The 17,879-nt window shown below is 36.3% G+C and overlaps 1 protein-coding gene across 4 annotated transcripts in view; it reads right to left on the bottom strand.

The window, feature by feature from the left end:
* The window catches only part of Btk (tyrosine-protein kinase Btk29A), a 51,484-nt gene that overhangs the window by 12,958 nt on the left and 20,647 nt on the right, over positions 1-17,879 (bottom strand). For 2 of the 4 annotated variants that reach the window (XM_020943459.2, XM_086830577.1), the window contains 3 exons: positions 17,135-17,230; positions 16,849-17,056; positions 16,537-16,683 (listed from right to left, as the gene is read on the bottom strand). In XM_020943459.2, coding sequence (XP_020799118.2) covers positions 16,537-16,683; positions 16,849-17,056; positions 17,135-17,230 — 451 coding nt within the window. Of the gene's footprint in view, positions 1-2,400; positions 2,621-8,913; positions 9,273-16,536; positions 16,684-16,848; positions 17,057-17,134; positions 17,231-17,879 lie in introns of those variants that run through there. The other 2 variants (XM_020943460.2, XM_086830576.1) reach the window with 2 other exon arrangements.

Below are 17,879 nucleotides of genomic sequence, written 5' to 3'. Positions count from 1 at the left end.
CGCGCTCAAATTGCAAATGCAAATTGCAAATTTTTGTGGTCATTGTTAAGTAAAGGCCATAAATAGGCACACGGCAACGACAACAATGCAATAATTTTATTGTCAACTTTGGCATGCCAATCAGCCAAAAGTAAAGAAAACAAAACAATGTGCAAAGGCTGGCACAAAAATAGTAGAAACCGAAAGTCTAGCTAGTGCTCAAAGTGGGGCGTGCTTATAAAAAATATCCATCAAAGGGGCTAAAAGCCAGCATCATGATGGAGCAGCTTTCAATCTTTGCATCTTTCATATGGAAATTACTATGCAGAAAAACGCGGTTCAATCAGCCAGAAGAGAAGAGTGAAGACTCTGCAATTTCCCCCTCGACAGCCTGGCACTTTCGGTTTTAGGCCTGGTTGGATCTCCCCAAGATCTTCTGGGCTTGGCCAACTGCTAATTGATTTCAATTATGCAATTGCCATGTCTCATCGAGCCTGAGTCTCTCTCTCCGGGGTTTTCTTTATCGTGTGCCTGGCATCGTCTCGCCCCAGCAGCTGTCATATGTTCTTATGCTTTTTTTTTTTTCTTGAATGCTGAGCATTGCGGCTGACGATCATCTAATAACCGCCTGCCATCCAAGCCATGGCCATATAATCATGATAATTGTCAGGGAGCGGGGAAGCGACCGACCGATGACTGCACATTGCAGATCGGCATCAAGCAGACTGTCGCTAAACTGCTGACTGAAAAAAGCACTGATCAAAATATCTCACAGAATCTTTAGTCATTTTTATACCCCTTCAGGCTATTTTAATTTCAGTCATCTCCGAGCATATAAAATATATATATTCTTGATCAGCATCTATGATCAGAAAGTAACTCTGAGTAGTAGGTATTTATAACTAGTAAGTATCTATGACCAGTAAGTAACTATGATCAATAAATAAGTATGATCAGTAATTACTGTGAGCAGTAGGTATCTATGACCAGTAAGTATGTATGATCAGTTACTAACTTTGAACACTAATAAACAATGACTTGCAACTTTTGAAACACAACACTTCGCTAAGACATGGCCGGTAGAAGGCACTTCGTTCCGGGGATGTTAGAACCAGTTGGGAATCATATGCACAGATGTGCGAGAGTTGTTTTGAAACAAATTTAAGCTATTTGAATGAAACCATGGAGTTATTCTTCTATATAATTTTACAAGTACATAATTCGGAGCATGGCGAATCGGTTGACTATATGTATACATATATATAGCTGATATAGGAACGATCGGAGCATTTTTAGAAATAAAATTTTATAACTTTTCCAGTTTTCAACAGATTTTTATAAAATTTAATATATAGCCGTAATATATTAATCTAGAATTTTGTGAAAAATTTTATGAAAATCGGACTGCTCTATCATATAGCTGCCATAGAAAACGATCGTTAAAAATAGAGGAAATGCAAAATGTTTAATGTTAAACTGTAAATATAAAAATGTATAGGTGAATGAAATGAAAGCGGGCATTTCTTCATTGTTTAATTGAAACATAAATATATTTAATTTAATTGCTAATGATCGAATTTCAATCTGCAATCTCTATACAATTTTTAAATATTTTTCCCTCAGTGCCTGGCTGCGCCCTGTCTGTGCTTCTTTGAATGGCAATCATCGCCAGCGATGCCTCTGCAGAGGAATGGGATGACTTGACTTCATCGTAATCGAAGGGAGCCAAGACTAAAACCAAGAGCAGGAGCAAAAGCAAAAGCAAAAGCAGAAGTAGAAATAGGAGCAGGAGCAAAAGCACGAGCAGAAGTAGAAGCTGCAGCTATAGCTGAGCCTGCACTTTGCATGCCAGACAGCAATTCGTATCAGAATTGGTTTATAGATTGTTTACAATTGGTAGGGCAATCAATGTCTCTAGAAATGTTTATGCTGCCAATGTTCATTTACGTAATTAATGCACTTAAGGATTTTTTGTATTGCCGGCATTTTTCCCAAAAGGAAGGGATAGGTTTTCAACAGCATTTGTTTACTCTGTGAAAATTGTAAATAAACAAATGGTAGAGAAGTTTCAAATTAATTGGAACTCTTCTTTTATTTACGTTTAGTAACTTAAGTTTCTTGAAAACATATGACTAAACTTGAGTTGAGTTTATTTTTAACACTGTGCAATTTTTCGTATGCAAATAATATTATTTTTAGCTTCTCTCGTATTAATTACGACTGCAAATATCTAATCTTGGCAGGAGACTATCTCGTTTAAATAATAAGCTAAAACAGACAGACAGAACCCGTTAATAACAACCTCTTACGTAGTCGCAACCCAAATATGAATTCTATTTTTAAAAGCCTCTTAAGCATTTATTTCTTACCAAAAGTGAGACTTAAATTATTAAACAAAGTACTTTGATCCTTGATATTTACCTTCTTTGGTCTTGGAACTGGTCAGACTGTGACCGATGTGGTTCCAAAAGTTCAGCCGGCAGCCAAACACTTTCATTTCCTTGACCCGCTCCTTCATGTTGCCAATAACGCTCGTTTCGGCCAAACTCACGCAGGGAATCATTGGAGATCGGATCGCGTCCTTAAAAGCGACTTGATCGATTTTATTTCCTCACTCGCTTTCAATTTACAATTTACTTTACTTTTTGGGGTAGAGAAATATATTTGTTTAACATCAATTTTAATTTTTTTGGTCGGTCATTAAAGCCGAGTGTTGAGCAAGCCATTCAAGGCGATTTGTGGCGATTTGTAATTGCAATTTTTATATACACTCTAAAACACACACACTTTGGGTTAATGAGCTTCTGCTCAAGTACAGCGAGTTTGCGGAAGCAAATCTACAAAACTACTTACGAAGTCCATCATCAAATTCATGGATGCTTTAATTGCCCAAAAAAATAACCGTGAAACAATCAATCAAAACAGCAGCAGCAGCAGCAAAACCAGAGAGGAAGCCCACAAAATATTCAATTCCTGTTTTGGTCAATTGAATATAAATATTTGAGCCATGTGGTTTGTTTGCCAGAGACGAGACCCGAGTCTCTCATAAATCAAACACTCGAACATTTTGCATTTGATTTATGCTTTGTTTTTGAAGAACGAAAATGACAGAGAACGTGGCTTGTTTGTGGAATTCTTTGAGAATAGTTCCTTTGAAAATAAATACTTGGCACAGTTTGCAACTCGGCTTATAAATAAAGGGGGTTATAGCATAGTGCACAAATGCTAATGGATGCTAAGATGATGATGCAGCAGCCAAAGTCGGTTGAGGTTGCCCCCATCATTATCGAGAGACAATCATCATCTGCGGTCTCATTGATTTTTTTCGCATTGTAATTGTTCGAGTGAAGCGCCCAAGATTATTAATAGCAAAGCTAATGATGGCATCCACAAATCGATATCGGTAGTAGTATATTATTGATTTATGAGGCTACAAAACTAAATAGAACAATAATAAATACTATGTAACCTTTGGGGCAGGAAACCTTGAGGCAAACGTAAAACGCACCCATCAAAACTCACTGAAAATATGAAAATCTTTTGCCGTGGGCAGAGGAGGCCTAGGCGCAGTTCATTGAGCTCTACTGTAACGCTTTTTTTGGTAGCAACTGTTGGCAGCATAATTAACATCAATTCAACTTTTTTTTTCGTTTTCTTGATTCAGTGGAACAAACACACAAAATCTAATGAACTTTCAAAGTGATTAACGATCAAGTCTCAGCTTGTGGTTTACGCAGAACAGGGCGTGGCTTTGGATTAAAATTAAAGCCTATTTGGAGTCCAAATTGGTAGAGGAGATTGATAAACAGTTAAACCGATACCGCAGTGATCAGGTGTAGAAGGAACTTTATAAAAAGGTAATTGATCTCAGCCAACAATCAAGTTAAAAGATACATAAGACCCACTTTTGTCTATACAAATTTATTAAACGTTGATATATTTTTATATCCTTATTATAAATATAGACAGAAGCTTGTAAAAATGTGAAGGAGTCATTTCCGGCCCTATAAATCATATATATTCTTGATCAGCATCAACAGGGGAATCTTTCTAGTCATTTAAAAAAAAATAAAAAAAATTTGGAAATTTTTTCAAAATTTTAAATGGTTAAAATTTAAAAAAAAAAAAAAGGACAAAATTTTTTTATTTTGTAAAATTTTTATTTGAGTATGCAGATTTATTAATCCTTAAAAAACTTGCATAAGACAGGTTTCCGAAGTAAAATTAATTAGTTTTTGGCTTAGTTATGAATTTTTTAAACTTAGATTTGTTGGAAAAAATTGTTATATAAAAATCTCTCTCAATTGCTAAATGAAAGGGTAAATCAACTCCATGATATTAAAATATTATTATATATTATTTATGTCTTTCGGTATTGAAGAATTTCATTAAAAAAAGGTAAAGATCATCATCTTTATTAATTTCTACAAATTAAATTAATCAAATTCTACATTGATTTAAATTTAACTAAACCCCTTTCTATATCTCATAAAACCTTACTTTAACTAATATTTAATTATTTTAACACCCAAGGGCACTTCCCTCATCAAAAATTGTTTATTTGAGAAAAATGCAAGCACTAAAATCTCGATGAAAAGTCGTGGGAAATCCGTAAAAAATGAAAACAATGCGCACATTTATATGAATCACAGAGTTAAAGCCAAAGCACCTCTCTTTGTTTGGTTGATTTGCCAGCAATTTGTACTACAGATTTTCGACTTTTAAGACTTGTGTCGAATTGGAAGAGAAAAAAAAGTGAAATTTTCACGCCTTATACAACTTGTAAAAACTCTCGTAAAAAATCTCGAGTCTCTGAGTCTCTCGAACTTTAATTACAGGTAAGGAGGAGAAGTGTTGGTTGTGACACAAAAAGTGGTGGAAAAAAATAATAATAACAGTTGTGATGAATAAATGAATATGTAAAGCATTGACATATTGACGTCTCATTGACCTTGCCTGACCCCGCAAAATAATAACAAAAAACACAATCCAAAGAGAGTCAAGATGCTGGGCTGCCCCTTAAGGCGAACAAGAAAGGAAAGCTGTGGCCAAAATAAACCTTTTATGGGGCGTGGCAGTAGAAAGCAGCTGCGAACCGCCACTTTGACCTGATTCCGGCAAAAGGTAAATGCTAAAACCCAAATAAATACGAAATCCAACAAAGCCAAGAGCCAAAAATCCGCCAAGAAGCTTTCGCTTGTCATGCTTTTGTTGTGCTTTCCTGCTTCTTTCAACGTCTTTTCCTGCTTTTTTCGATTTGGTGTTAAAAGTCTGGATCCAAAAATGAAATGAAATGGCACGTAGCTGACCTTGACCTGTTGTATTTCTTTCTTTTTTTTTGTTTTTTGCGGCTCCATAAAATGCAATTTTTATGAACGAACCCCGAGAGTTAGCGCAAATTGCAATTGAATCTTGCTTGTTGCTTTTTTCTTTTTGGGCCAATTTACTTTTGGCAAATTGCTAACGGTACCAAACGAAAAAGCACAGAAAATGAGAGGAGAAAAAAATAAACTAAGTGCAGGCTTTTGCAATACGCAAAAGAGTTTTTTTCTTCTTATTTTTTTTCTTAACCAGTTTGGAAGCCAGGTAAGGTAAGGTAAGGTAAGGGAAAGAGCAGAGGTAGAGAGGTGGCAGGCGATGAAACTTGTTTCCGATTTTTATTTGCAACCTTCGAGAAGAGGCATCCGAAAACTACCTTTTCGTATCTGTGTGTGTTTTTCTACTCAAGGAGCTGCAAGTGTGTGTAACAACCGTTAGGCGATGGATCCTTCAACGAGGTCCGAGTTTAAGCCTGGTTTTGCATTATAAACTGAGCCAAGCGAGGAGGCACCACACACACACACACACACCTAATATACACCACACACAAGTGGTTTGGCCTGTTTTGAGAGTGGAAAACATTTTTCCTACCGATAATTAACATGGATAATGGATATATCTTTCTTAGGGGTACCTGCTACACACACACAGACACAATCATAAACACAAAGGCAAGGAGCTAATACAATTAAGGGAAGAAAAATAGGGAAAGGATTTTATGTATTTCATAAATTCTATTCGAAAATAAATAATGAAGGATTTTAAGTATTGATTTTGTACTATTTTCTGATTTATTTCATATATTTTATCAAGTAAATAAAATAGTTTCATAAAATACATGTATATTTTAGATTGTTCAGAAATCAAGAATTATGATACCAACAAGGGTTTAATATTTAAAGCACTTTATATTAAATGTTTTTTATTATTAATATCTTTTATTATCTTTTAAATGAAATATAAATTACAAGTATACAATAAAAAATATTACAACATCAGCCTTAAGAAAAGAAATCCATTTTCTAAATCAGAAATCTAATTTAAAAGTATGTTTTTAGTACAAAACCTTTAAAATATTTTTATTTACTATCAAAAACATATTAAAAAATAATAAAATATCATCCCATAATTTTATTTTTCGCTCTCTCTCTCTCTTTACTCAAAACAATCCCCCTTCGACCCTATTTAAACGACCTCAACTGTAGTTCTAAGTACTTTCAATCAAGAAAAGGAGGATGGATTTTTACTGTTTGCTCATTTGTTAAGAACATTTTGCATCGTTTGTTTTATATTTGCTTTTATGGAGAGGTTTACAGATGCCAATCGCATTTACCAAGAATTACACACACTCACACACACAAACACACACTCTTTACTGTTAAGTGAGGTAAGAAAGTTAACCTCCCGCCTTGTTTAATCGTCTCGACCATTAAAATATTTGTAATCCAAACATTTATGACTTTTGGTAGTTACATTTTGGAGTTACAAATTTAATGCCTTTGCCGCCATATAGGGTTATCTTTCCTGCCGTTGTTCGTCTCATTTTTCAGTTTTTCTCAGTTTTTAATGACAATTTCAAGCTACCTTTTAATGGCTTTTTGGTTTGTTATTTTTATTATTTTTTATGGGTCTCTCTTCTCCAGAACACCATGAAAACGAACGATGGGAATGTTGAGATGCCTTTCTTCTTTCCTTCTTTATTTATTTTCTTTTTTTATAAACAAAAGCTTTAAGCCAGAAAGCTGAGAAAACACAAGTGGTCTAAATTGATTTCTATTGAAATTTGAAACTTTTAGTGTTTTGTCTTTGTAATTCTTTTAATGGCTTTCCAGAGTGATAAGCGGAGAAGCAGAGACTGATAAAGTCAGCGATGAATCTGCTCAGTAAATGAGGTGTAAGTTGAGAAATTCATATGGAAAGTAATGGAAAAAGATTGCGAGAAAAACAATGACCAGGCACTGAGAATATGAGAAGGTTTTCTATAGGAAAAGCAGGGTTAGTTGTGTGATTCTGTGACTCACAGAGGAGGTTTAATGTTTTCAAATAATTCTACTGAGAGCTTGAAGAAAGTCATGATAAGATCTGGTTTCTGAGCTTATTACCAAACTATCCATCATGGAAATCAACTATAACTCATTTCTAAGAAACTAAGGTCCTTGTATTAGGTATTTTTCCCGTTTCGGAAACCCCAATTAACCAACTTCTTTTGGCTCTCTGGTCACCTCTTAAAGGAACATCAGAAAACCCAATTACGGTCAATGATGAAATACCAATGAATACCCAATAAACCAAGACAAAGATTGATACTTCCTTTATGACCACTCCCCAGGCAATATCTTTTCATTACCGCTCTCTGTGTGTGTGTCAAGTCGGTGGATTCAAGAGCTATTCCATGGCTTTTCACGGGCTCCGTTTCTGAGCTGGGTTACGTGATAAGCAGGCTTAAGTATTTAAGCATTTTGCCTGAACGTGCTGGCCTCACAGTCAGAGAAACGACGAAAAAACAAACATAAAACAAATTCTCGTTAAAGCAAAGTGACCTAAACACAACACAAGACTCGATCGAAAAACAAATGAGGAAAGATGAAAACAAAACAAACCGAACCGAGTAGAGTTTCATTTGTAGGATCCTGTTTTGGGATAAATACAAATATCCACAAGAAGAATAATATTGAATTACACAACAACATGGCTGTGGAGGAGGATTTAGGGATCATTTGGCGGCTACCTGCTTAGAATTTTTCCAGGGTTCTTTTAAGGCCATAAAACACGACTTGAGAATTGAAGGTTTCTTAGGTTTGGAGGCGCCCTCCTTCACTCTGCTAATTGGTTTGGTGTGAACATCAGGGTTATGTATTACATTTTTATATTTAGAAGAAAGAGGAAGCTATCTAGAGTTAGTTCTTGGTGAAATAATGTTTGAAAAGTTGAATTCAATCTGTTGCCAAGAGACTTACTAGTAGTATAATTAAATCTTGAGGCTTTACAGATTCCTATCTCCTTACACGTGCCTTAAAAAGCAAGATTTACACATCCATTGATTAATTCCCAAATCAACATCAGAAGAGAAGTCTATAAAAACCAAAAATACCTTTTTGGGGAGTTCCTCCAGCTCAAGAAAGTTTGAATCTTCTTTTTGTTATTTTGGTCGACAAGTTAATTAAGCAAATGGTCAGGGGGTGGGGGGGTCAAAAAATAATGAATTTCTGGCAGGGGGCGGCGGGTGCAGGTGACAGAAGACTGTTAGAAAATGCGCAAAAGATAAGCACGAAAGGCAAAAAAGCAGAAAAACTGCTGGTGGCACGCCGAAAAAAAAAGAAAAAAAGAAACAAGTTAAACAACTTTACTCCGGCTGTGCGGCAGAGTTGCCAGACTACGAAAAGCTCAAAATAGGGTTTGAAACCACAGGTACGCCTGTGTGTATGTGCGTCGTGACATAAGCAACTTTTACTGTTAGAAATGAGTTGTTTTTTTGGGGAGACGAGTGAGTGAGGGACTGAGGAGATCTCTTTACAGGCAATAAATCAAGGTAGAAAAACCTCTTCGCTTCACTTCGAATGACTGCCAAACACTTGGTTTTATTTTAATTTCAGATCTTTTAAATCAGATATTTACATTTGGAATTTGTATTTGTATTTTCGGGAACAAACAATCACAATTTTGAGAGCACTTTATCGTGGAGAAACTTCACTTTTGCCTGAGCACTTTACATTTTGTCGCCGCAATGCACGTTTCGCTCGTAAATACAGACTTTCTTGAATTATTATTGCACACACACACACAGCTTATCGGAGCCGGTGATCTAGTAATTTTCGTTTCGTTAACTCACTTTTCAGTTAATATATATATGAATTTTTTGGATTATTTTATTAATTTTTAAATGGCACACGCGACAACTGAATTCGAGACCGCAATCCGCTAACCGCTATGCGTTGTGCACTCGACGACGACTCAAAAAAAAGTAACTCAGATCTGAGAACCGAATGAGATATACACAAGACATCGGAACCATCCGGATTCCGGAGAAACTACTCAACACGCAGGCGTCGCGCGCTCTCTTAGCAGCGGCAGAGCTCAAGAAGTTGAGCCACAGTTGAAGAGAATAAGGGAGCTCTCTTACACTTGACGAAATATAGTGCATGAACGTAACAATGTAGTGTACTAAACTAGTTTGCTCAATTAAAAACTAATAAATAATTTATAAAGTATTATTAATATTTATTACCAAAGGACTTATCGAGGCATTCAATGAAAATGGGTGCTGGGTAGTGTAACTTAAATTAGATGTCTCTAAAGCAGCTCTAAATTCAGCTCTAAGAAATTAAATAATTAAAGAAAACCCTTCATACTTAAATAGTTACTATTATTTCTTCAAGTGCTCATCTTAAGAGAAAGCATAATTTGAGTGGCAAAGTGCAGCAGCTGAGAGAAAACAAAGTTGAATGGAGCCCCAAAGAGTGCCACAGCTGTGAGTGGATCTTCGGAGAGAGAGATCCCCAAAGAGAATGAGTACACAATGGAGCAGCAAAGTGCAGGAGAGCGATTGCACAGAGAGAGAGAAAGAGCTCATAAAACAAAGTTGTTATTGTTGGAGCCTAGGCAAATCAATGAGCACTTGTGCACTTACAATTACAGTTAGATTCGTTTTAAATTTAGTTACATGCTTGTGAGTAGAATAAATATGAAGTAAACAGGTTGAAAAGAAGTACATTTTTAACATAATAGAGTTTTAAACTTATATACCTCTTATATATTTAAAAGAAATATGCTCAAGATCAATTTTTGTGTTATTTTTTTGGGTAAGGAAAAGGGAGAAAAGGAGATAGAGTGTGAGTGTGGAGACAGTGGCGGAAAGAGAGTTGGGGTCTGGGGGCTGCATCTTTAGCTGGCAACCAAAATGGAGTTGCGAAAGAGAGAGCAAAAGAGAGCTAATATCAATTATAAGGCGCAATTAGGAAAACAATTTTGAGAGCAAAACAAAAATAGACAAAACAGCAGGAAGAAAAGATGGAAAATAACAGGAAAAGTATGAAAAACAACTTCAAAAGAGACCAAAATCTATTTGTTTTCCCAATCAAAAAGAAAATTAAATTAAAAAAAAGGTCTTTCTTTATATTATGGATTATTTCTGTTGTCGCTAGATTCTGAATTATGTCTAGAAAACACAATTTCTTTTCATAATAAACATCTCTTTTACTCCTGAACTGGTTTTACTGGTAAAATATGAAATGAAAATTAAATTTCAAAAGAAAGATAATTAGCAAGATTTACATAAAACACACAATCATTAACTCAGCCATCCATCAATATGATAGTAGAACCCGAGAGCTCTGTCAATGGCCAGGGAATTAATACCTCTAATCAAATTGGCTAAAACCTGCTGAGAATTTCTTTACCAATTTCACTTAATTTTGTTCTATAGATAATCCCTGGGATTAGCATAACAAATCCTTGCGCGATTATGCAATATCAAATGGCAGATTATAGAAAATCATTCGCTTGTCACATGTCAAAGATTTCGGCGTGAAAAGAAATTAATTGCTTGAGAAATTATGTATGACGATGGCCAAAAATAATTATTGCGTGGTCTTTTCTTTTCTCATATATATATAAATATATATATATTTTTTTTTTGCAAGATGGAAAGGTTAAGAGCGAGCAAGCCGAGTTAACAAAAGAGAACGGGCCGAGAAAGGGAAGGGACGACGATTTGAAAGCTCGGCGACTTCTGCTGCCGATTTCCCACGTTTAGAACGAATCACAACAGAACGCATCATTAATCATGGCAGGATGGCCAACAGGGAGAGGTGGAGAGGGGGAGGAGGGAACCGCAGGCCTAAAAACTTTTCGAAAGAACCAAAACCGAACCCAGAACAGAATAAAGCTGGAAAGCGAGGCACATTGGGCAGCAGAAACAGCAGGTCGAAGGCATCGAATTGGAGCCACCAAACCAAGTTCCAACCAATGCCACCAGCCACTGAAGATGCAGGGAACAACACAACAACAACACAACAACAACAACAATAACAACAACAATAATAACAACAACAACAACAAAATAAATAAATAAAGAAGCAGCAGCAAACTAACACACAAAATAACAACAGCAGGGAGAGGAGATAACTCCCAAAAATTCGAAGTTGAAATACCCTACAGAAGCAATATTCGATTAATATCTCTATTTAAAAGCTACGAATTTGCCATATATATATTGCCATATTTTTCATGTCATACTTTATGTTTTTTTATTTTTTAGAACATAAACAAATCACATAATTTTTGAAATATTATTCAGAGAGAAATTATACAGATTTAGTACTTTTCTGTATTTTAAATTTATATTTATAAAACAATTCCAAAGTATTTGTACATGTTCCCTTTTTAGAATATTTCTACATTTTACATTCATTTTAAATAATTTTTAAACACTTTATTCAAATAAAAATACCCTTTGTTAGGGTACAAAAGAAGGCACAAAGGCGCGTATCTTGTCTGGCGGATTGGTTTTCAAGAACGGGAACAGGCAACGCAATTCAGACAATCAACACTCGAAGAAAATGCTATTAAAAACAGATTTAATAAACTATAATGATAATAACATACTTATACCTTAAACAAAATGTAAATTATTTAGGATTATGATATAGTTCAAGACCCAACAAGTATCTAAACCAGTATATATTCTAAATCAGTATTTAATATAACTATATCCTAAATAAAATGTAAATTATTTAGTAATATGGATAAAGTTTAAGACCCAACAAGTATCCAAACCCATATAAACTATTTACAGATCCCAACCTGTAAGGTTATATGAAAATAAGTAATAACAACTACCAAGTACCATTACTATATTAACCAAGTATTTTTCAAGGTGCCCTACCAACTTTGTTTTAGAGTTTAAAAGGTTTTAAGCTCCGTTTTCATGGTCAGTCACCTGGACGCATTTCGGTTTTCTTTTCTTTTTGGCCAAGAAAAGAAAAGCTAGCTGCTGCAGGAGACAACAAGGGGCAGCTAATTACAAATCAAATGGCAGGGCGGACGTCTTACCAAGAAAGAGAGATCAGCTAATAGTGAAATTAATCAAATCATCAGGGGACAGACAGGTAGACAGGAGGAGGATACTCCTCCTGGCTTTTAGAAGATCCGAGCCAAGAGTTCCATCCTAGTTTCCTTAAGCCAAGTTCAATGCACGTGCCTAGGCACAAGCATGCTTATACCACCAATGAGATACAAAGATACAAAGATACGACTGCTGGCAGCAGTTGTTGTTTTTTGTTTACTTTTCCCATTCGAGGCTTAAACAATTGGCCGGAGTCGGAGTCGGAGTCGGAGTCAGAGCCAAAATAAAAACCAGTTTGAGTTTGGTTTTTCAGCTTTTTGGCTTGGGTTGTTTCTGTAGTTCGTGGAGGTTCTCTTGAGGCGCTCACAGAAAGGCGCTCTTAAATATCGAACTGCTGCTGCTTCGGATACATCCGAAACTAAAACTGGAAGGGAAACCAGTTTTTATTTTTTCGGACAACTGGCCAGTGGGCACTTGGCCAAAAAGGAAGCCTTCTGCCTCTGCCTTTTAAATGGGGGTGTTCAAAAGTAACAAATAAAGATGCACAAAATTCAATTTAATATGCAACTGAAATATTCTAAAATAGGAAATGTTTGTTTAATTTTTATTTTAAGAAGTTTCCTTCGTTGTTTTTCTTGGTTTTCGGGTTCATTTATTTAATGGGCAAACACTCCACCCCTTTCTTTGCTTTTAATTCTTTTACCCAGATAATAATCACAACATGAAACTATTTTTGTGGCACTTAAAATGAGACCCATAAATCTTTGTTTCTTTCTTTTTTTACTTAGGGAAAACCAAAGCACAATAATAAAAAATATAAAAAAGAATCTGGAAAGAGAGAGCAATGACATCGTTAAATTGCAGCTAGAAGACGGGTGTGTGTTTTTTTTACGTTTCGTCTGATTATATTGTTTAGGTTTTGGGGGGTTTATTACTTTATTTAGTTAGAAAAGTTGGCCTCTTTTTGTTATAACATAATATTGTAAAGACAGTAAATAGGCTTTTCTCTGTATTTCTCTGTCCCTCTCTATATCTCTATATTTATATTTCTGTCTCTCACTCTCTCTCCCGCTCTCTCCTTCTCTATTTATGTCTAACATTTTCGGTATGTTCATCTCTCTTTATGTATCTCTAGAGATATCCCTTTCTCTCCATTTCTCCCTGCATATCGCTCTGCGTACTTCGTTCTCTTCGACTCTCACTCTCTCTGTTCTCTTTACTCGGGGACTATAAATAGAGGCGCCGCAGCAGCTCTGGCCTCATTCTGTTCGCTGCCTCCCCACTGTTAAGATCGATAGTGATAGTGATACTGATTATCTTTCGACCTCTTAAATATCATCTGAGCAATGCAATACTTTTGGATAACTAAGAAGAAGCTCACTCACTCACTAATACTCTTCCAGGGTATTATAAATTTAGTCAGAAGCTTGTAACTATGTGAAGCAGTCATTTCCGACCCTATAAACCATATATATTCTTGATCAGCATGAAGAGCTGAGTCGATCTAGCAATGTCCGGTAGAAAATTAAAATTTTGAAATTTTCTCCAAATTTTTTAAGGGGTTTTTTAATTAAAAGAAACCAAAAAATTTGACAAAATTTCAAACATTATTAATTGTAAAACTTAATATGTAAATTTAATAACCTTGTAAAAACTAGTACAGAAAAGCAAACCGATTTGAAATTAATGCATTTTTGGCTTAGTTATGATAGTTGAAACACCCCAATTTTACTGTAACTGCAAGGGTATGCACACTTCGGCTTTCTTGCTTCTTATAGACCCTGGCAATAGCCATAAATTCAACACTTTTCCTCTTACTCATTTCTTACTCAATTCTTCTTACTTTTTTTTTGGCCACTTAAAGAGACATGTTTTTAATTACAGCAAGGCCAACACATCATCCATCGCAGAGGCGTTGCGTTGGCACGCGGCGAAAGTCAAAATGCTCGCAGGAAAAGGATTCCAGTGTAATTAATTTCTGGAGAACTCCAAAAGGAAAAGGGGTAAAAGCGATAACCCGAAGCGGTGGAAATTGACAGGCTAATTTATTGTAACGGCAACTGACAAGCTCCCGCAATCGCAGTCGAAGTCGGAGTCGGAGTCATTCCCACTTTCATTGTCTTCCTCGCCTGATAAATGAAGATGAAGGCGACCTGATTTTTATTGTTATATCCGCCACGATTATTTTCTGGAGGAGTTCCCCAATGGTTACCCTTGTGGCTCCCTCAATGACTGGCCAGAATTGGCAGACTTAACGGCAATTTAAAGTGACGCCTCTAATTGATGTTCCCCCAAAAGAAGAAAAAAAAAATGAAAACTGAGGGAGAATCCTCATGAAGAAGATATTGCGCCCTAAATTTCGTTGAAACTGTCAAACAAACTGAGACAGAGTGTGTGTGTGTGTGTGTGTGTGTGTGGAGGAGGGTGGAGTCCGCTCCCATTTTCCATTCCATATTTTCCCAATTTCCCAATCTTATCTGATGACACAAATGAGCAATCAAAAGAATCAGCTTGACATCTGCGGGCTGTCGGCGAATGGGAAAAGTTGTTTCAACAATTATTGCAGCTGCCGCAGGAGGTCGGTTCAGGGGTTAAGGTTAAGGCCATTGGTTTAGATATCTAAATCAAAATATTTTGTGACAGTTGATGAACACAAACAAAAAACAGATACCTTGATAATGAGAGCTAAAGGATTGCCAGAAGGTGTTTACCACATTCCAATCTCACACCTTTTATCTTATTAAAACCCAAACGACATTTTGGGTTTTGTATGTATAAGTTTATAGATTTTTTAAATTTACAATAGGTCTTTTGTAACTCATTCCCTCTATTCATGTACACCTTTCTTTATCTTTTACTAACCAAAAGATTTGTTTTGATGACTCAAAAACTCTGACACAATCTGGAAATCAAACAAAGAGTCTCGTGAGGTTGATAAAGAAAAATGTGGTGAGATATCTTCCTGTTTTAAGGATATTTTGAGCTATTTTTGGTATAGTATATGTTTAATTTTATATATTTATTTAGAAACTGCATTTTCATTCCCCTTAGCAGTCAAATAACAGAAGACAAACGTTTTTAGCCAACTGTGTTAGTATTTGCCAACCACAGACACACATTATTGGGAATTCGCAGCCAGTCAATAGACATGGACTGTTATTTTTCCAGGTGCCAAGTGACATTAGAGTTGTGTGGACTTTACTTAACCATATTTCCCCTTCCCTGGCAAGTATTTATTCCGGCCACACACACCGCACCTGAGTCTGAGAATGTGCGTAGCTCCCAGATACACATTTTTTTGTCAAGTAGCTCTCACACTCCACAGGCGGAGATGGTGAGCCTGGTCTGCTCATTAACGGCTTGGAAAAGCAGAAGAGCCTGCACTCCAGACACGCACATACAATAAGAAATGGGGAAAATAAAAGGGAAAGAAGCCAGTTGGCACCGCCAGACAATGTGTCAAATAAGGCCTGACGACAGGAAAAAGGAAAAGCGTTGCAAATGCAAAACTCGAAAACTCATGTGATAAAACCAAGGGGCGATAAGTGAGAAAGAACAAAAAATTGTTCAGATACAAAAGAGGAGCATTTCGGAGGGATCCCCGGGACTTTGTGGGGGAAGTTCCTTCACAGTTGACAATGACATTTGCCTGACACGGGACTGGCAAGGAAGTCGCCGCCATGGCAGTCAAGGCTAGCCTCAAGAGGTCCTTCAACTTGGGCTCCCAGCTGGGGTGTGATTATTTTTCATTTTGAAAGTAAATGTCTTCGGGGTGTTGAAGTTTTTTAAAAATCAGATAATATAATGTTCACAAGAGAAGAAATAGAACGGCTTAGCTAATTTCTTGGTTTGTATTTGTTAAAATTAAGTCTTAGATAGTTCCCAAATTTATTTTTATAAACCAAGAAGATTAATGAAGTCTTAAAAATAGTTTTCAACTATCTCCAGGTGAAATTTCATTAGTTAAAAGATAGATATATTATATATACTTCAGTTATTATATGGGTAAAGTCAATGTCCTTCAATATTTCTATAAACATGATACCAATTTCTCATATGTTTAATCTTTATATACATGCTCGCTAGCTTTTGACTCAAAGCTGTCTCTTTCCTTTAATTCTACTTCATTATATATTATATTTTTAATATAATTAAAAAGCTTTTTTTAAACTCACTTGGATTATTGTTGGCCTCACGCCAATGAGCAGCAGCTCTGCAGCCAAATGTGGTTCTGGATATTCCTTTACAGCAACTCCACTTTTTGCCTGACCACAAACCGGGATGATAACGATAGGACTTGGGAGTATTACTATCCTCGCAAACTGAAAAGGATACGAATAAAAGGTTATAATAATCATAATATCATAATATAATAATCAAGAAGAGGTCTTTAGGTGGAAAACCTATACTCATCTGCTACGCCTGCTCTTTATTATAACCAAAAAACAGCTGCAGTTCATCTCCATCTCTTTTTTTTGGGTCACTACCTTGTCGTATGGCACGGATCCACTCGCTGCGCTCCTTTTCGCTGGGGGCAATCACATAGAGTGTGTACTGTGGCACCGCTGAACGGAAATTCAGCTGACCCTCGACTCCGTTTCCAGTTCCTCCTCCGCCGATGCTGCCTTTCTCCAACAGCTGCTGGGGATTCGCCGATGCAGAGATCTCACAGTAGCCCACTTGGAACGGATAACCCTGGATGGATGGATTGGAAGAGAGCACAGTGTTAGTTAATCAAACTCCAGCTACACCCATCGATTTCTGGCCACTCACATCCGGTGCCGAGGGATCGCCGCCTTCCCCGCTGACAGTGGCCTCCTCCACGAGACGAACGCCCTTCAAATGGATGCGTCCACGTTCGCGTCTCCGCTGAAAGTGAAATGAATAAATGGGAAAGTTGTAATTCAACTTGGAAACTATAGTTAAACTTCAACTATAATTGGATACTAAATGAAATCGTTTAAAGTTTAAAGTTCCTTCTCAGATCATATAACAAAATAGATGCATAACGCCCTAGTCTTAAGAAGGATTTTATTTAAATTTCAGAATATTTTCTTATAATCGAATTCGAGGGGTCAAAAACCTAAATATTCTTGTAACCTGAATATAAAACCAACCTAAAATTCGATTAGTTACAGTTCTTATAATAAAATAACAATTATAACCCAAAATAAAATTAACCATTATAGTTCTGCTCCAATTCCACTCTAATTAAAGGCCAGACAGAACCAATTTTACAAATACGGAAGTCTGCTTTTCGATTTCTTCTTCAAGTGAAAAAATCAACTGAGACTCTATAAATTAGCTTCTTCTTCACTCATCATCATCATCATTGGAACCATTAGCAGCTCCATATGTCTTCAAGTATTATCATCATCTTCATCACTCATCATCATCCGATAAAAACTCGCACATTAGCAGCGCCAATTTAACGGATCGCCTTGTGGATTTTCCTGCGAGTGCGAGTTTCAATTTCAAATCTCAATTGGCCGCCAAGAGTTTCAGTTTTTCCCGCTGC

Source organism: Drosophila serrata, unplaced genomic scaffold, assembly GCF_035046125.1.
Source record: "Drosophila serrata isolate PLE 108 unplaced genomic scaffold, ASM3504612v1 contig_240, whole genome shotgun sequence".
Taxonomy (NCBI): domain Eukaryota; kingdom Metazoa; phylum Arthropoda; class Insecta; order Diptera; family Drosophilidae; genus Drosophila; species Drosophila serrata.
This window is presented reverse-complemented; position numbering and strand designations above follow the sequence as displayed.